The sequence below is a fragment of the Hydractinia symbiolongicarpus genome, chromosome 1 (genome assembly GCF_029227915.1).
Source record: "Hydractinia symbiolongicarpus strain clone_291-10 chromosome 1, HSymV2.1, whole genome shotgun sequence".
Classification (NCBI taxonomy): Eukaryota; Metazoa; Cnidaria; class Hydrozoa; order Anthoathecata; family Hydractiniidae; genus Hydractinia; species Hydractinia symbiolongicarpus.
This window is the reverse complement of record NC_079875.1, coordinates 25,719,119-25,740,510: the sequence shown is the minus strand read 5'-3', so window position 1 is coordinate 25,740,510 and position 21,392 is coordinate 25,719,119. Positions and strand designations below refer to the sequence as shown.

General features: G+C 37.2%; 1 protein-coding gene across 1 annotated transcript; it reads left to right on the top strand.

Annotated features, from left to right (window-relative positions):
- Positions 1 to 11,966: 11,966 nt before the first annotated feature.
- On the top strand, positions 11,967 to 14,138 carry LOC130619401 (uncharacterized). Its single transcript, XM_057436391.1, has 2 exons — positions 11,967 to 12,004; positions 12,050 to 14,138. The coding sequence occupies exons 1-2, from the start codon at positions 11,967 to 11,969 to the stop codon at positions 14,136 to 14,138; spliced, it is 2,127 nt and encodes a 708-aa protein (XP_057292374.1).
- The last annotated feature ends 7,254 nt before the right edge of the window (positions 14,139 to 21,392 follow it).

Below are 21,392 nucleotides of genomic sequence, written 5' to 3'. Positions count from 1 at the left end.
AAGAGTTTATGTTAAATAATAAAAAGTTAGTTTTACAGGATAATAAGGTAAAATATATTGTGTGCTTATATTAATATATGTGGCATCACTGTGTGCACACACACACAAGGCGTATTAATATATAGATAATACAAAATCAGGCTGTGTCCTGTGTGGTAACATAAGGCTTACTTACTTTGAGTATCCTTTGTAATTATGATCTGTGGGTCCATTTGATTTATTCAACAGCAAGCTTTCCTAGGCAAGATCAACAGCATCAATCTTTGAATGACATTCATTGAATTAACATGTCAGCAGATGTATTGAAAGTATAATACCAAAGCTTTTTCTATGCTCCAAATTGGAGGTGCAACTGTATCAGCACTTAACGGATGGCAAGAAGAGAAATGGCTGTTTGTACTCCAAGTTTTTTTTCTTTTCCCAGACTTTTCAATTCGCTGTATAAACGTTCATTCCTGTTGGTCCCTATACTCACATAAATATTAGGCACGCATCCAATAGCAATTTTCGGTTTAGAGTTTTCACTTCCCTTTTAAAAATTTGATTAAAACGTATTCCAGCCATTGTAATAAATGTTTTCCTATTTCTTTACGACACAATGAAGACTGTTATTGATTTGTCCAATGCTTGCTGTACATTTTTTTCTACTTGTTTCCACAGCATTTTTCTGTCAAAAAATCAAGCCTACACACATGGAAAAATGGATGTTTTTTAGAGAGTCTTGTTAAGCACACTTTGGAAAAATCTCTTGAGGCTTCTTCCGCGAATGACAACAATTATCTATACAAATGGATTTAACTGAGTCAGCTTGCCATGCTATATTTTTAAATAAGAAGAAAATGATTTCAAATGAGGTTCCTTTAGTCAAGTGGAAGTTTTTAACCTTCCCCATTTCATTCAGGACTCTTTGGAGAGTAACGACTCCACTTATTACCTGAGTTAAAAACAAAGAATAGCACAGTTGAACAGAAAGTGGTCAAAGTTAATTTTAGGAAGATAGGGATGTCTAGTTTCTGCTGATGACCGTCCGCGGACCTCTTCGAGGTGACCCAGCTAGACATCCAGGGTACTTAGGTTCAGAAATATGGGTCGAAACCTACCTGCCCTTAGTTAAAGTTCTGTTCATCTTTTCAAATGTGTTGTGTCCTTTTTATATTTTTTTTAATTAATTCCTTGTAAATAGGAAGAATTGTACATTTTGAGGCATGTTCTCTAGAGGAGTACAACCTCTAGCTTATTTTCAAAGGCCTAACAGGTTGAGTTTATCATTGCGGTGGCTTGCCACCTCTTTGTAAATTATTTTCTAAAAACACTATGAAATTATGTCACCGAACGTCCATTCTTTCCATAACCAATATTGATTGCCCATTTGTGTGATCGCATGACAACGTTCCAACTTGTACCCCTTGGTAATGTAGAACAACACACTTTTATTAAGTTACTGCTTGGTGATAGGAGGAAATTCTAATGCTTTTAACGGCTTAAGTGTGACGATCGTGCCAATGCAGGGGATTCATCTCAACTTAACATCGCTCAGCTTACATACTGTTCTTTAGTAGAAGTTCTTTTCTGCAACAAAGTAAATCGGGGGAGGAAATTTTCATAGCGGTTGCAATTTACCCTGACTGACCATTGATTGGTCAACCCACCGTGAAAGTGGAGTTTTCTCACTCCTTTCTCTTTTTTAAGACCATGTAAGAAGCATAGCAAGGGGTGTTGACGTTTTGTCTTGTCTTTGGGGTTGAGCATCCCACTTGTTACCCTAGTCCAGTAGGGGGAGACGTTCGCTCACTTGCCCTTATTTGTGCTATTTTTTTTACCTTTGTAGCATAAAACTTCACAACGAATTAGTAGATAAGAAAAAGCAAGCAACGATCTGTGCGCCAGAACTTGTGACTCTGGCAGTGACTTTACACGTGTTAATTGGCCCAACACTCCGCCCTGCACAGATGGTTCTGAAGTATATCTACTTTGACATTCTCGTAGACATGGTCATTTAACGATAGGGTTAACGTACAGCTTCCAATCACCGCAGACTGCATCGAGGTGAGTGACATGGACACCTTTTTATCCGAAGAAGTCATTGGGATGTTTAATGATTTAAAAGCTATAAGTAGAATTATACATGCATTTTATAACCTCTAAAAATGGTATATAGAAAAGTGATACAAAAGATGCCACATAAATATTTTAATAGCAATATGCAAAAGATGTTAAGCATTATAAAACACCACGACATTAATGTTTTAATGATCCTGTAAGGTCCGCGTCTAAAACAAGGAATTTCTACATTTAAAGAATAAAGAATTTTGAGGATCCAAGTATATATTTTTAAGTATAGTTTAAAATTTACAATATATACAGGTTCTTCATCACAGCAACATTTGCAAAACTAATCTCCTTTTGGCTTAATGTTTAATCTTGTGCATTTGAAATGACACCAAACTAAACACTGTTCACAAATTATGGATCTCGCCTTAACACGCTTTCTGCAATAATTACAAATCCACACTGGATTTCTTCTTTTCTTCAACATGAGTGTTTTAATTTTCGTAAAAGCCGATTTCCTGCAAAATTCTTTAATTAGGTTCACTGTGGTAGACTTATCTAACACTGAGGTAATGTCACTTAATGATTTGAGGTCCTGCTCCTCAACAATTTCATTGCCATTAACAGCTTCAGATGCAAGTTCTGTTGTTGTGAAGCAAGAAAGAATCTGTATGTGCTTGTCCTTGTCATTGAAATCTCGAAAAGGTGTTAATAGTCCTAAAATAAAAAGCAAAAGGCACTGTTTGATGTATATAAATGTTGTAATGCTAATATAATTACCTGATGAGAAGTTTTCGTGGTGTTCAGAAGTCTCTGTATTTGTTTTATTTGGAATATTTTCCTTATCAGATGTGGCTAAAAGAATGTGTATAAGCTACAGAAGTTTTCTGTATAATACATTTTTTTAAAAAAAGGTTTGGTGGGTTCTGCACCATACAAACAATATGTAGGCCTGTACACAGCTTCGTAATGCTCAGAGCATAACACAGGGGATTTTAATCCATCATATAGGTACCATCCATCGGATAGTAAAGTCATGGCTGTATAGTGTTGTGCATTCCGAAGTGATAATCCAATCAACTTATAACTGCAAGTGGCAAAATATTTTTTTAGGAATTTTGTCCGACATATAGAAACTAAACAATCGGAAACCAGTTAGAATTTTGCCAATATCCCACATTTGAAAAGGAGACAGCCGGAGCAGACGGTCGGAAATTGTCTATACTTTCAAAGTTGTGCCGACATTAATCTCAAAACTAATCAAGACTTCGAAATGAACTCTATTTATGCGTTTTTTGCAGAAAAAACGAAATGTTTTGTAATTGCAGTCTGTTATTCAAAGTTTTGCTCCCAAAGCGGTTTGGTTTATCTCGTATGGCAGCAATGAATGATTCCAAGTGACGCGTGTCAATACTTAGGCCTGTCCAATCTTCTGACACTGTTATTGTAAACGCGAGTGTCCTTTGTCAACAGTTTGGCTTGTCCCATCTTTTGGCATGGTTATTGTAAGCGTCAGACTAGAGTCAAGCTCAACAGGGTCTTCTTTCCCTGCTGATTTTGCCAAGACCGTTCCCTTGGCTGTGGTTCGCTAGACAGTAGATAGGGACAGTGGGAATCTCGTTAATCCATTCATGCGCGTCACTAATTAGATGACGAGGCATTTGGCTATTACTTGTATATTTTCGTTTTTAATGGGGGCGGTGCCCCATATACAGATATGTAAAATTTATGTAACCATATTACGTACAGAAAGATGTTATATCGCAAACCTTCTCCAAGTTTTGATGTTTTCGACATTGGAGGGAAAGTTCTATTCACCTCGTCTTGCACACCAAGCGCATAGACATATAAAACAATGGTTGAATCTTCGCTTTATAGCAGGGCAAATGGCCATTTTGAGCCATTGGTGACCCAGTAGGGGTCTACCATTAATTATACCCCTTCATTTCGTTGTTCGCATGAAGAACTTCCAGATCTTTACGGTCGTCTCCATGCTTCTTGCCACAATTGTATCGATATCGCGTTGTCTACCGCCAATGGAGAACAGAGTGTTGTTATTTTCAGAGCACTAGATGTCTCTCAGTGACCGGTTCGTGTTCCGTATTTCTCTCTCAATGCAGTTCGTAAGCCAGGTCGATCGTAGTATGCGACTTTTTGATTATAAGCATCTCTTAGAGTGCTACCCTCAGAGTGCTGAAAGCGCATTAGCTCAGTCACAATGAACACTTCTATGACGATGACGCTATCCGGACGCACAACCACGAGGTCAGGTTTTAATCTGATACCAGCAATGGTGAAAACTGGTTCAACTGGTGCCCCGTATACAAATTGTTTACGTTATGTAACCATTTCTATTTACAGTATATATATCGTGAAGCTTCTCCATCGGATTTTATACATGCGTGTTGGAGACCAAGTCTAAGGGCCTCGCCTTGCACACGGGTGCATAGACGTATAAAACGGCACCGCATTCTTCGCCTCGTTTGGCGGGACAAATGACCACTGAGGTCTACCTTATATTATGCCCCTTATTGCCCATGTTCATAGTGTCGAAGGCATGAAAAATTTCCATATCTAGATTGAGCGCTGGATCGATCTCACCACCATCGTGTTTATGTCTTTCTTTGAGCCGCCAATCGACAGCAGGCATGCGTTGTTTCGTGACCACCAGAGTCTTCGTAACGAGATGATGATGGCTCCACATAGTATATTTTCGAAACGATCAGACAGCGCTTTTTTAAGGTTAGGTGCATCGTTTAGCGAAGATCCAGCAGCGTGCTGAAATCGCATGTTCTCTGTCACTATGGACACATCGATGACTACTATCTGGTCTGTTTTGATGACAACCAGGTCAGGCTTGAGTCGTGACCATTGAAATCAAACACATGTTTCACGAGGACGTTATGTCTATGCTTTAAGGCAATATTCTTGCATAGGTCTACGATACTATTGTGTTTTTGTATTCAGGGAAATTGAGTGAACCCACAGTGTTGGATGACGTGGGATAGCGTTTCCCCCACTCTCTGGCAATTTCTGCATTTCTTATCGACATCGCGTCCCTTATTGCAGTTTTCGAGCGTCGGCAATCTGCCAATGCGAAGTTGAATAAATTCGCGATACGATTTCCCTGAGATGACTGATGTGATACCTCTTTGCCACAGTTGGCTTCATGGTTGTTTTGCATTTCACATAATGGCTTGCCATCTATAGAGGCGTACAGCCTATCTTTAAATGGAAGATTCTTTTTTAAAGCGCTTTCGATGGTACGTTCACCTAATATAGTAAGACATTTACGCTTCAAGGCATCTGTCGATTCCAGTGTCAGGAGAGCCTGGATTGCGTGGTCGTTTAAGTTTGCTAACTTAGTTACACGTCTCAGCAAGGTCGTTGGTATCTGCAGTTCGCATGAAGTTAGTCCTAGGCCACCTTCTTTCGTTTTAGCATAGAAGTAGGAGGTAGGTGTATCCATAGGGAGTCCCAAAAGGTCCTTCACCCAAGTTCGAATGTAAAGATCAAAGGAGGTTAGTAAACCTTTGGTAACTCGACCAAGAATGAGCTGGTGTTGGAATTTGGGTACTAGATTGCTTCGAAGAAGTTTCAACTTTTGATAAGGTTTGAGAGGTGATTTCTTAAGCCTTTAAAGCAGAGCAACAAGATGCTGGGTGTTCTCGGGTTAAAATGAACGCCGGGGTACTTAAACGTCGTATCGTAATCAGTTGAAACGACCGCTTCGCCATTAATGAAGCGTGTATTGATATGCATAGTTCTTAGCTGAAAGAATTGGGTCGTTACGTCGAGCAGAACGTCCATGCCAATCTTGGTCTCAGATAGGAGGATGAGGTCGTCGGCGAAGGGTAATCAGGAAATAAACAAAGAGCTCGTTTAATACCATGTTGAATAAAATTGGAGATAATGGATCGCCCTGTTTAACTCCTCGGGAGATGGTAATATTCTCAACCGAGTTGGGACCGCACGAGATGTGGTGGTTGTGGCGCCAGAGTACGAGTCGATAACGTACTGGATGGTCTGGTCGTCCACGCTGTGTTTTAGGAGAGCTCTTCGTATGGAGTGCACGGAGACCGTGTGGAAGGCTAGTCAGATCGATGCCCACCATTGATAGATTGAGGTGACGTTTTCTGGCGTTCTGGATAATGGCTTTAGCATGTGAGACTTAAAGGTTTAAACAGCTCGTTCTACCAATCCATTTGTTGCGGGATGATATGGTGCTGACAAAATCTGTCTGGTTCCATTCATTCGAAGAAATTCCTTGAATTCTTTACTAATAAATGCCGGGCCCTTATCTGTAATCCATGGGTAGCAAACACATGGCGCAACGTTGCGATGGTCGCTGTAGATCGACTAGAAGGCATTGGAACAACATCTAGCTGTTCAAATATGCGTCCACAATTACTAGATTTTTTCCATGAGAGGTCTCTCTCCCACGAATGGATCAGTGCAAGGTTTGTCTAAAACAAAATGTTTTGCAATGGTATTTTAAGAACTTGTTTTCCATTTTCTTTTCCACTTTTTATGATTGTGATGAATAAAGGAACCATTATGGCTTCTTCAAAGAAAAACCTCAAAGAAAAAACGTGCTTAGAAGAAAAAGAAGATGGCGGAGGAGGTACGACGCGTGGAACTTGATCCACTTGTGGAGCAAATTTTAGCACACCCTTCATTCAGGGAAAGTGTTTCAAGACTTTCAGCCTCTCCTATGCCACAACGAACAACAAAAATATCGTATAATACGCCTCAAGAGGAACTGTCCAGTCTGTACAGGAGAAGAGCTGCAAGCAGCGACAGGGAAACATACCATCATCATCATCATGCTGTTGAGGAGAACACCACCACCACCTCTGTCACAACGACACCAGGGGCTGTTGGAGAAGTCATGGGTAGTCTCAGCACTCATAATCTGGGGAATGTAAATTCACCATCAAGATTTCGAAGGGGGCATACATTTTACCCTAAGTCAACAAAGAAGAACACTAAAAAATATCAGAAAAAGTCATCAGCAGCTGGTAGTGGTGGTAGGAGTCGCAATAGTGCAAAATTTATCACAAAAGAAGTGGTATTACTACCCGATAGTAACGAAACGAAAATTATTCGAGGTGAGAGAAAAGCATTACTTATGGAGCAAGGTTTTATTCGTAGTGAATTGGAGCTTGATAAAAGTTAGGATGAACGTGAAGTTCATGAATTTTTGAAATCCTCATTCAAGACTAAACTTGACCTGTTAGACGATCCAAAGTAAGTATAGAGCTTTGCATATTGTTGTAAAAATGTCCTGTGGAGTTGTAATAAACCTTCTTGCTCTCTTTCTCTTGCTATTCTGACAGTTTGACACTTTGGAGCATCAGGTACACACACCAGTTATATATTTGTCTTTTTTTGGAAGAAACATGCTAAAGACCAGGCAGGCAGGGTGCTATTGAATGTGCTATTTTTTATTTTAGTGTCCCAATAATATTGGCAGTGGGTAATTCTCTGCAATTACCATGCCTCAATCAGGGGCAAATGCTTGATGGAGCCAGAATTTCCAGATTATTTTCTCAAAAGATCATATGGCTAAGTCCCAGTTGTGAAATACCATTTGAAAGTGTAAGGAAACAACCCTTGATAACAGATATGCTGGAACAACAACAGGTATATCAGCTGCTTCTATAAAGGTATTTTAGGGGAGAAGAAAGTTGTAATGGCGGCCAAGCCAGGAAGGAATTTAAAATTTCAAAATGGTTTAATCAACTTTTACAGGAAAATATTTGCTTAATGTTAATCAAGTTTTTCTTTTTAATCAGATGAATTCAACTTGTAAAAATACTTTGGGATCCCTTTAATGATTATAACTAGAAATGGCTGCCAGTTTGAAGCTAAAGCGATCTTTGTCAATCTCTCAGAAAGAGTGACTCTTTTGTCATCAGAGCTGTACAAATCATTTGCATTTTTTTAGCAAGGAATATCAGATGTTGAATCGTTGTCTGATCTTGAGCCTGGAGATGATATTTTCATGAACAGTTGGTATGTATGTACACTTAGGTTTATTTGGAACCTAAGAGTACAATACATCTTTTATTAACATTTTTTTACGGAAATAAATGCCCAGATTGCAGCAGGCATATCACATGATTTCTTTCATTTTCAGCTTTGGTAATAGCTTGAATGCCTCTTCTGGTACTAGTGATACTCATACTGACAATCAAGTTCCTTCTTCGTCCACTTCCACTGTGACCAACCGTGTACATGAGCTCCAGAATCTGGTCGAAGATCTGCTCGACCAGCAAGCAGCAGAATTGAAAGTTCCAACATCATGACAAGAAGCATTGGAAACTTTAAAAAAAAGTTTGACGTCTGAATTTAAAACATTTAAAGTTGAGCCTGAGGACATTTTGGGTGATACCTTTGCATATTATAAGGATTCTGAATTTGATGCATCAGTACAACTGAGAATCCGCTACAAATTGCAACCAGCAGTAGATACTGGTGGTGTATCTAGGCAGTTTTTCACTGACGTTTTCAATCAACTTTTAATTGGTGGAAGTGGTATACCAGCATTATTTGAAGGTCCGACTGGTCGAAAAATGCCAATTCAGAATGCTGCAATAACCATTTCTGGTATCATGAACTTGGTTGGAAAGATAATATCCCATTCTATTGTTTTAACTGGGATCGCTCCAGCATTTTTCTCACCTACTGTGTACAAATACATATGTAGTGGAGATTTAAACTCAACCATACCATTTATCAGTGGAGGATGCGACTACCCGAACAAGGCATTATATAGATTTAGTAAGACTGTTTGTTTGTACTTCTATTGTTTTTACATATACAAAAAATGAACGTGTTTATGAATATCAGAATCTTACTTACTGAATTTGAATCTACTGTATTGTTTTCAGAATTTTGTCAGTGATATGAGCAGTTTGGTGTTTCCCAAATGCATGATGATATATTCTTTCTTTCAAGCTGAACCAAATCAATGATGGGAATTTCAGTGATATTACATCCGATGATGGCTTTATGGAATTATTAAATGAAACTGGAACAACCGAAATACTTGATGTATGTATCTGTATCTCCTGATAAAATAATAAATTTGAGTTTTCCAATCTCATCACAATAATTAATAAAAATACTTGCCAAATTTAGAGAATAGTTGGTCTGAAAATGTGAAATTGCCATCTTAAGAAATTTTTGCGGTTTGGCCCTAATCCTCAAAAATTTCTTCCGCACATATTTCTTCCGCAAACAATTATTTCCTTCTTAAGGTAAATGTTTTTTCCATAGATTAAAACAAAGGAAAGCATCATACAGAATATTCTATTCCATGATGTAATTGGGAAAAGAACGCTCGTTCTAGACCAAATTCGATCTGGTTTGAAAACTTTGAATGTTCTAGAGATGGTTTCAAAGTGTGAAGATTTGTTTTGTCATTTGTTTGTTGGAACGGAGATTACAACGCCTACAGAAATATTAAACTACCTCCGTTTCTAAAATGAAAATTCGGAAGTAGCTGTGTAGATGCAACTCCGAATACGTTGAAAGATTTCTTAGCTTTTTCCACAGGATCGAAAATGAAATTGTCAAGAGCACTGACGGTATCGGAGCAGCCCTCTGATGGAGTATTCGCGCATACGTGCATGTACAAACTTGTGTTACCTTCGAGTTTTGAATCTTATGAGAGTTTCTGTGATGTTATCAATGCTTCATTTATGTATACCTTACTGTGATATATTATATTTCTATTATGTTCGCAAAGATTTTTTTCATTAAAAAAAAAAAAAACAACGAAATGTGCGTTTATCCCTGTGAAGTGAAAGCGTTTTAATTGAAGGACTGGGAAAAGTAGATAAAGTCGAAACTCTAAAGCTTTTATTTCCGTACTTTCATCATTGTTTCCATTTTTTACACAAAAAGTTATCACTACACAATGTCGTTCTCAGGCCTCCAGAGATATTAGTGTTCCAATAACAAAACCTTCAAAAGCCCTGGGAACGAGGTTGTTTACTGATCTTTATGTACAAAACTTCAGTTGCCCTCGCCTATGCCTATGCAGCAACTATCATTGGCATGTCCTTGTGCATATTGGACAGTTTGTAGATAGTTGTCGATACCTTCATTTGCGTCATCGTGTAATGAATTGACCAGAGTTCCTAAAATCACTGAATGATGATGACATAAAAGAGACAGTGTCTCTGGCATTTCCACATCGTTGTCGGAATTTATCTCTGGCAGAGGGGCAGTCTCGTCTATGCCATAGTCATGCCAACTTTGCACTTGGGCGGCTTCTAGAAACAATGGATCATTTTCGATCACTCTTGTCATACCTTCGTGCCATAATTGACGAGGCGATTTATTGTGTGCACTTGACATTGGGTGGAAAGCCCAATCCCTGACCAACTCATTCAAAGCTTCGTTTATACGGTCTGTATATACGTAGTGTAACGAAAAAAGATGTACTTCTTTCAAAGGATCAAGAAATCCTTGTCTTTCCAGAAAGTAAAAAATATTTTGAAAGTGGCGAACGACATTGCTTTTAACCTCACCCCATAGTCGCTCAATCCTTTGATTGTGAACAGACAATCCACATATCATACTTCCACGATTTAGTCCCCTCTCTGGACAGCTTAACATGAAACGTGCAATTTCAACATTCTCTGTGCCAAAATCAGCACGTATGCGTGATGGTAATCCATGTTTTCGAATAGCTTCCTCGAACAATTTAAACACAGTGTCTGCTCGGTTGTTAGTGCTACATTTAAGGGATGTTATCATTCTGCTATAACCGTCCATTCCACCGTGAATTACGAAGCGCCATCGTATAAGCTTATGATGTCCGTCAACATGCCTAAAAGTAAAATTTATTCATTCATTCAGTAGTCGGTCAAGTAACAAGGGAGATATATAATTGACTTAAATGTGCTCACCACAGCGAATTAGGAGCTTTCACATGATATGCTCTTCGTACAATGCTGATGGTTCTACGTAATGCTCGACTCACCGGATCAACTGCAACAATAGCTTCTCTAATTCGTGCGCGTTGTACGTTGATGTTCCTAGATCTACAAGCTCCTATCACATGATTCTCCTGCATTCAGTAAAGTATTGAGTACTTCTTGAACAATACTTTCGAGATTGTCCTGGCTAATTTTGGTGTAAAACTGGCGTTCTCCACACCTTTCCGAAATGCTCATTCCAAATTCAACTCTTCTTCTGGATATAGTTTTACTAGAGACACCTATGATTTCAGCCACTTTGCTCCATGAACAATGGATTGAAAACAGACGTTCCAACTCATTTTTCCCCACAATTTTTCGTGGTCTCCCATTAGGGCAGCTACTTCTAGCAACTGCTGGTGTCGGATCATGATTACTTACTTGTAGGTCGAATTGGTTTTTAAGGGTTTGAATCTCGAAAACAATTTGATCTAAATTGATAACAATGTCATTGATTGTACCTCTTACATTTCCTTCCTCGAAACGATTTCTTATCACCTGCAGTGTTGTAAGATATTCATCTGTCCGTCGGTACCAATACTCACATGCGTTGAGATCACTTGAAAACAGCTGTCGTCTTGCAAGACGAAATTGGGAAGGTAGATCTCGTAAGAACTCTTCGATCGTAATTTGATCCGCCATCTTACATCGCACATGTTTATGACCCTGCACACAGTGACCTGCGTTGGTTTCCATTCCCCCTCCCTTTTTATCTGTTAAAAGTTATCGTTAGTTTGACTTTAATGTTTTGACTTTACACGGGAAAATATAAGACATTGCATATAAAAATTAGCCTTGTATATATCTCTTTAATAATAGCCGTATTCCGTCTGTCTGTGTTTCCGCGAAAGCGGTGTCCAGTAACGGAAACACGAAATTTTGTTGTGAATGTTGATCATAATTATGCAATTCCCCGCCTACATAATGATTTGGATGTTGTTGACGCGCGCAGAAGTCTTGATGTTGAACGTCACAGGGAACAAAGGGCCAATGAAACTTTAAAACAGGCCCAACAGCGTAGAACGCCAAAATGCAAGACGAGCAGCAGAAAATGTAGAAGACGCAAACGCTCGCCAACAGGTAGATGTACAACTTTATCGTGTGAATAGAGAAAATGAATTACCCCAACAAGCTGCAGTAAGACGTAGAGCAGATGTTTTGCGTTATCGAGTGGCTAGGGCTCTGAATAGAGAAAATGAATTACCCCAACAAGCTGCAGTAAGACGTAGAGCAGATGTTTTGCGTTATCGAGTAGCTAGGGCTTTGAATAGAGAAAATGAATTACCCCAACAAGCTGCAGTAAGGCGTAGAGCGGATGTTTTGCGTCATCGAGTTAGGGCTCCGCGTTTACTAAATTTAGCTAGGATTAACAATGTTTTACCTCCCACACATTCTGCAGGTGAGTTTACTATTGTGTGTGAGCATTGTCGAGCTATTAAATTTAATAATGAAAATCATTTTAAGTGTTGTCACAATGGCAAAGTGGCCCTGCCTGCTATATTACAATTTCCTGCTGAAATACGTGAATTGTTAAGCAACGACTCTGCCCAAGCTAAACAGTTTCGTAAGTATATCAGAGTATACAATAATGCATTTAGTTTTGCTTCTTTGTCAGCAAACATTCGACCACCACCAGGTCATGGACCCCCCTGTTTTAGAATATGTGGTCAATTATTTCACAGGTATGGTGCTTTATTAACTGCTCAGAATGAAGTACCTAATTTTAGCCAATTGTATATTGTAGAGGCTGCAGCTGCCTTAAACATGCGTATTGAGAATCCGACACATGCTCATTGTAATCGTGAAGCAATGCAGATAATTCAAGATGTTCTTAACAGGGATTCTCCATATGCTGCAGCTTATAGAAATATGGCTGAAGTGGAACGTGAAGAAACAGCCAGAGCAGCAGCAGAAAACAGACAGCCTTCCGTTGTAAGTATGGTAATGCGCGAGGGTAATGATCGCAGAAGGTATAATGCACCCTTGCATCAGGAAGTTGATGCCATCTTTGTTGGTAATGATGGAGCACCTCCTGCTGCAAGATATATTGTTGTTTATCCACGTAATCAACCTTTGCGGCAAATTCCTCATATATCATGCAATATTGATCCTATGATGTATCCTATTTTATTTCCACGTGGTGACCCTGGTTGGGACCAAAACATGGCCCCCGTCAGGGAGCATGCAACTGGAGTAAGAAATAGGCTAACCCAGTTGGAATATTATATTTACCGCATTGCTATTAGGCGAGAATTTTCTGCCCGTCATCTAGCAGGCAAATTGTTTCAGCAATTTTTAGTAGATACATATGTTAAAGTTGAAGGCCAACGGCTTGCATTTATTAGACGAAATCAAAATCATCTTCGAGCAGAGTCCTACCAAGGACTTCTGGATTACCTCCAAAATGCTGCAGATCAACGTAACTTACAGACCGGTAATGTTGTTGTCTTGCCTTCTACCTTTTCCGGCTCACCCCGCAACATGCATCAGTTGTATCTTGATGCAATGGCATTGGTTTCAAAAAAAGGTAAGCCAGATTTGTTCTTGACTTTTACATGCAATCCAAAATGGCCAGAAGTTGTTACTAATTTGTTACCTGGTCAATCTGCTTCTGATAGACCAGATTTGGTTGCAAGGGTCTTTAAATTAAAATTATTTGCTTTGAAAAAAGATTTAAAAGACAGTGTATTAGGTGTTCTGTGTGCACATGTAGATGTTATTGAATTTCAGAACAGAGGTTTACCGCATGTTCATATGCTTTTACATCTACACAATGAGTTTAAATTACGAAATGCTGATGATATTGACTCATTAATTTGTGCACGGATTCCAGATCAAAACCAAGATGCCGAACTGTATGATATAATAAAGTCATGTATCATCCATGGGCCATGTGGCCACCTTAATAATACATCTCCGTGCATGAAAGAGGGTGAGTGTACTAAGCATTTTCCTAAGCAGTCTAATGAGGGAACTGTTATAAATGTTGACGATTATCCCATGTACCATCGTCCTGATAATGGAAGAACGGTAAGAATACGAAACTTTGATGTTGATAATAGGTGGGTTGTGCCTTATATCCCTTTCCAATTTTAAAAATATATGGCACATATAAACTTGGAACCGTGTGTGTCAATTAAAAGTGTTAAGTATTTGTATAAATATGTTTACAAAGGTTGTGATACTGCACACATAGAAATCATTCAGAGCATCGATCATGATAAAGTAACAACATTCTTAGATCCTAGATATGTGTCTGCACCTGAAACAACTTGGCGTCTCTTTGAATTTCCTACGCATACTCAGAGTCATTCCATCATAAGACTTCCTGTTCACCTTCCAAATCACCAACAAGTGCTTTTTTAGGAAAGGCAACAAGGCTGTTGCTGCTGACAGGGCAGAAAATTCTAGGAGTATGTTAACAGCCTGGTTTGAATGAAATCAGCAGGAGCAGTATGCGCAACGATTTTTGTACACTACAATACCTGATCACTTTGTTTTTCGAAATACACAACAACAAAAAAACGGTGGGTTGTTAGGCAACGCGGTGCTGAAAAGATTGTATAGTGCCAGTATCCGCGAAGGCGAAAGGTATCTTTTGCGCGTCCTATTATTGCATGTACCTGGATCTACATCTTTTGACGGCTTAAGACATTTCGAAGAAAATGTTTATGTTTCCTTGAGGGATGCATGCTTAGTACAAGGATTGTTAACTGATGAAAATCTTTGGATTCGCCCGTCACCACCCTAAAGCACAGGCAGAACAAATGGTGCTAGGTAAAATTAAAGGGGTTATTCAGAATTTGGTAAGCGTCTTACTGATTTTGGTCTTCCTGCTTTACAGGAAGCTTTGCCTGATGACTTGCCAAATGTTGAAGAAATAAGGCAGAAGACTCTAAATATCAAGCCTTTGTTAAATGCTGAGCAACTTCATGTAGCTGATTCTATTATAAATGCCAATACTTTCTTCCTAGATGGGCCAGGTGGCACAGGTAAAACCTTTACATATATTACATTATTAAGAAAGTTATTGCGACAAGTCTGTGTGCTGGTACTTGTGCCTGGACAAGTATTGCTGCTACATTATTGCAGAATGGTAAGACTGTCCACTCTTTTTTCAAGTTACCAGTCCGTGTTTCGGACGGCTGTACATGTAATATCAAACCCAATAGTGACCATGCAGCATATTAAAGAAAACAGTACATCATTATATTTGATGAAGCAAGCATACCTAAATATGCTTTGGAAGCTATTGGCAAATTATTTAGGGATATATGTAACAGTAAAATTCCCTTTGCAGATAAAGTTATTCTTTTGGGAGGAGATTTTCGTCAGGTACTCCCTGTCGTCAGAAGAGCTGGACCTGCACAGATTGTAGAAGTTTGTTTAAAAAGCTCGGAACTCTGGCCCTTGACTCAAATTTTCCACTTCCACACGAACATGAGAGCTTGAGAAGGAGAGCAAGTCTTTGCTGAATTTCTTTTAAACCTTGGCAGTGGTCGGGTGCCACAAAAACCAGATGATCCAAATCAAGGTTGTATTGAAATTCCCTGTGAATGTGTTCTGCAACCTAATGAAAATATTGTTACCTCTATCTTAAGTAAATTTTATGATGTGGAATTTTCAGTGTTTCATTTTAACTCCAGCCAACGAAGAAGCGTCGGAAATGAATGAACAGATCTTAAATCAGATTCCTGGCGATACCCGTACATATTTCAGTATCGACTCTGTTGTTTCGGACGATCAAGAAGAAATTGATTTATATCCAATTGAGTTTATTAATTCCTTAACTACAAGTGGTAAGTAAATGCAAAAGTTGGATGTGTTGTAATGTTGTTGAGGAATCTGTCCCTTAAAGACAATCTTTGTAATGGTACAAGATTAATGGTTCGTAATCGATTGTAAAATTCTTACTGGTATTCGTAGAGGTGATCGTGTGTTAATTCCGAGAGTATCCCTCTGTCCAAATGATATAAATCTACCCTTTCAAATTAAATGCACCCATTTTCCTTTAAATAAGAGTCAAGGCCAACAGGGATCAACAGAATGAAATACGGATGTGCATTCAGAACAGAATGAAATACGGATGTGCTATGATAAATATTCACCTATATGTATACACACCATCCGGATAAACTATCTTAATTCATCACTAACATATTGCCGCACATAATGTAGTGGGTTCGTCTGCGGCTCCCAGTTCTGGGGACCGCGGATCGAATCCCACTCACTGCTTGGCAGTATTTTAGTGATGAACAAAGTAGTTCTTCTTCAATATGACTTACACGCATTATACTCGCCCCTCATGATCAGAGGTCTGATCGGGGTGAAACATTCTCTGTTGAGAATGAAATACGGATGTGCTATGATAAATATTCACCTATGTGTAGAATATTTGTGAAGCATTCGTTTGTGCCAATATTTCGTGTTCTCTTCACATGGACAAGTCAGTTCTACCATAATTACAGTTTTGGAAGAACTGGATATTAATAACACGTCTGGGAGTAGTTGTGTTATTGCAATGTATGGTGGAACAACTAAAACGGAATTTCAATCTGACAGTATTTTCCAACAAAATGAAGAAATTCTAAAACATGAACAACCGACTGTTGAAAAACTCCACCAAGTACTGCATAAAGACATACCATCTCCAGTTAAAGCGCAAATAAAATGGGAAGAAACTGCCGGTAAAAAAATTAGATAAGAAAAATATCTGGTCAAACGATTTCAATTCCTACAATAGACGAGCAAGTAAAAACATAACTTTTAGGATTTTACATAAAATTCTACCGACAAATGACATGCTAAACAAATGGAAAAGGTATAGGAACAAATTTAAAAAAACTGCAAGTATTTTAAAGGAACTGAAGATATTCCACATGTTTATATAATTTGTCTATTAGCACAAAGGATTGGGAATTTTATTTATGTTAGTTTATCTAAAATCTACTCATTTTCACCCCATACTGCCATGAAAATTCTATACTAATTTTTCAAGGAAAATATATAGATATTAAAGAAATTTTTGGGATTTCGAAATATATTTTTTTTTCATACTGCAAATCATACACAGAAAAAAAAAATAGTTTGGTTAGCCGGGCCGAAGCAATTACATCAAAAATTTTAAGTTCACCGAACAGAGATCTCATTTTAGCAAAGCAAGATCTCGGCAATCCGATTGACTTGTCTCCATTGTGATCGAATTTAACGTTTGATGAGAAATCGTTTCATAATTTAATTTTGACACAATATTTTTTTTCCTGAATGAACAGTTTGATTTTCTTTGGTTAAAAAACAAATTTATGTATATAAATTCCAATATAGCTAAAATATTCATTAATAATGATTATAATTTTATTATAGCCAACGATTGGAAGTTACGAGCTACATATTTTTGTTTTGGTGCAAATAATGATAAGTTTACATTAAAGCATGCCGGCACCATCACAAAGTTGAAACTTGAGCATACAGATAAAGAAGCTACATTGAATTGCACACATTACCGTGGTAACGTTGGCTTTCAAATGGGGATATCATTCTCATGACAAAGAGTCGATTTTGACTGCAAACGCTGACAAAAGAAAACACAATCCAAATTCAAACCCACTTTATTTTTACTATCTTCCTGGATATCAGGGAAACTCGCCATATTTCAATTTGATGATCTAAAGATTACTGAAAGATATGGCGATGAGCAAGAATCTGGTATCTTACAGATTTAGGAGATCGTTTTGAGTCTTATTACGGAGGAAGGTCATGTGCTGACGTATATGCTGTGTTTCGATTAACTTAAATGTTTGCAATAAAATTTAATTCACATACAGCTTCTTCCGTTCAAAGAAACTTGGAAATTTATTTAAAGGACAAATGAATTCCGGTCATTCTAAAAGTGTGTAAATTTTGTTTGTTGTAAATTTTGATTTATGAGCTTTAACGTGCAAACATGCAGAAGAATCAACAGGCGCTGAGAACGAGGTTGCGTCCATACATTTTTTTTTTTTTTTTGACCGTTAAGGTTTTTTTAAACTCGACTTTTTAAGTTTTAAGTATTTCTTAAAGTGACTTTTACAACGCGGCTATAATAGGTAAAAAAAGCGATCGCAAGCAGTTATGGACAAATTGAGAATGAATTGAAGAAAATTTATTGGCTAGAACTACTTCGGGCTTAAATATACTTTTTCAAACTAAAAGAAACGAAGCTAATCTTGCCATAAAATCAAATTCAGGGTTTCCATTATCTTTGATAATTATTCTTGATTGCTATCTGCGTAAATACTCATATGGACTTAATTAATTTTTTCATAAGCACGTCAATTTCGAAGAAATTTCTAAAAAAAATTCATAAAAAGAACAAAATCAGTCAAATTTCGGACTCGATGATATTAAGGTGCGAGTCGGTCTGCATTTTATGTTTGAAACATTCGTGAGGCAACGCGCAATATTCTGCTGTTAAATTCCGGTCTGTGAAATTACTATACTAACGCAAGAATTTCAAAACAAGCTGCCAATGGATAAAAATAGTATTATTGTGCTGGAAAAGAAGAAGTGAATGTATCACTGTTTTAACCCCTTCTTCTCTTTCTTTTCTTTGAACATTGTATACATCCTGTTTTTTGTGATGCCAGATAGATGCTTATGTAAAGTACTTGTAAAGTACTAAGGATTGATCAGTTGTGACTAGTGACTAACAAAAGAAAGGCAGTGCAGTAGAGCTTGATGGGCAAAGGAGACCAAAACTAGCTATAGATACATTGCCATATATCTATACTAAATGCTGTTTACAAGTACTAGTTGGGCCGTAAATTAATATTTTGGAGGGCTCATCTTTCCTAGCTAGCTACACAGTAAGCTATTAAATTTGAGATCAAATATAAGAAATTGTCACAAAACCTAGCTATAGCTAGCTAGCTATATCTTTACCTTTTTAAGGTATAAAAATAAGAACAGCCAATTTTAAAACCAGCCTAAACATATTTAAAAACATATAATATAATATATTATGGCTTTATATTTATTTGTTTAAGCCATATACATATAAAGTTTAAAGTGAGACAAGTGCATTGCTGCTTTCTGTTTTTGTATCACATTTTTCATCACTTTGACACTGCAGAATTTTATAAAGCAGGCTATATATTTTTTCAGGTTGTCCTTCGTTTGTTTTGTGTGTACAATGAATGAACCTAATAACGAAGTGTTTGATGCATTTGTTTTAAATCATACGATAGTTCTATCAGGTGGATACGTTGTCTATGATAATGGTTCTACAGTCTTGTGGTCTACAAGCACATGTGAATTTGTAGAAACGTCTGGAACATCTACTGACACTCCATAAAATAACAGTATATATATAATGTAAAACATGGTTTAAAAACTAATGATAAAAGGACTATATATTTACTGTAAAATATAAAAAAACTTTGAGGAACTTGACGTTATAAAGGTTTCTGTCATGTGAAATCAATTGATCTGGGTACATATTTTATTCAGAGAAACTTTTCGTGAGAAAAATTTTTCAAACATCTGTAGAAAGTTAAACTTTTGCAATTTGTGATTTCTAAGTTTTCGAAATTGCTCGTCAAAAGTTTTTTAAAAAAAATTAGTGGATTACATCGTGAACCAACAATTTAAATTAAACTTTTGTATATAAATGTATAAACAATTCAGATTAAACATTTGTATATAAATGGTCATTTTTAAAAGTTTTGTAAAAAAGCCCCAAAATCGTAAAATTCGTGAAAGTTTCTCTTGCAAAAGTTTCTCCAAATAAGGTTTCAAAATTTCAGCTGTGAAAAATCCAAGCAAGGTTAAAAGTGTAATATATATATATATATATACCATATTATTAAACATTACATTCTGTTCTAATTCTGTTAATTTACGAAGAATTAGTTTATATTCACTACTTAATGGTGAATTTTCATCCAGCCATCAGTCTATCTTGTATAATAAAAAAAAATTGAATTTTGATATCCACAGAAAAAGTTAAGTAGGCATCTGTAAAGTTTTGCATACTTATGCCCTGTTGGTCTAATGGCTATGACACTCATACAAATGAGAGATCCAGGTTCAAATCCTGGACAGGGCAAGATAAAACATAATTATCTTGCATCTACAACACAATAATGAGTATATGATATTTATATAACTATGTGAGGATAATTGGTATTTTTTAAATTATAGGGGGAGTGTTAAATGCATTCATCACTTTTATTTAAAGACCACAAAAATGCCATGTCTGGAGGATAGTGAACTGAACTGATCTAATAATATATTTACGTCTTGTATTTTATAGATCAAAACATTCAATAGAACTGATAAAAAATAGAAATAATAAGTTTGTTAGTTCATTGGACGATCTTTATCCATTGTCAAGAAAAGGCAGCTAGCTATATATATACTTCTTAAATAGAAATTTTCGCTTGCGAACCAAGGGGATAATATTATAATGCTTTACCAATGTTTACATTTTCGCCGTTTCTGATTGACTCCGAGAAAACACATTATGCAGCTACCATATTTCTTTGATTTTATTGTTGTTCTCGGCTTTTGATTGGCTTAGGATTTAACATTTATTACACACTGCATCTTTCAAACTTGCGGACCAAGCTTTAGCAGTTTTTAGCTGAAACTTTGTAATATGCTTAAGAAAAGGGTTTGGGGCAACATGCATGCACTAGATACGTATATATAATTATTGTTCGTAATAAGCCATAGGATGAATGCTACAAACTATGTCTTCCTTAATGTATTATCTGGCCTATAAACCATGTTATCCAAACAAAACCTTAGGTCAGAGAAACTTTTGAGGTGATTTTTAGGACATTACGTTGAACTAAAGCTCTCTTGGATGTTAAGGGAAACGTGATTTTGAGAGTTATATTGATACAGTTCTTATAAGCCAAAATTCGCGTTTTAGTAACATGCCATTGTGCTGCCCCATCTGATTTTCTATGAAAACCGTGTCTTGATCAAAGGCTTGTTACGCCCGAACAGCTACGTGGGAGCCATTATGTTTGCAACCATTGAAAAGAGCATATAATTTGCAGACCAGCGGTGGGTCACTTTTTATCAGACTATGAAAAACAACTGAGAAATAGCTAATCAAAGTTACGCTTTTTTACTTTACGAAAAGTGATGATTTCTGGACTCGCACCTTAATATCATCGAGGAGTTCTGGTCTTGATGAAAAAGGTTTACAATACAGCAAGCTGCACTGAAGTATCTTGTCTACAGGGGTTAATAAAGTAACATAACTATCTGTTTTAACATTTAGTGAGTCTAGATGACGAATAGTGGACTCCGTTTGATCTAATAAATGTGAAAAAGTAAAAGTTTCTCTTAAAGTTTCTC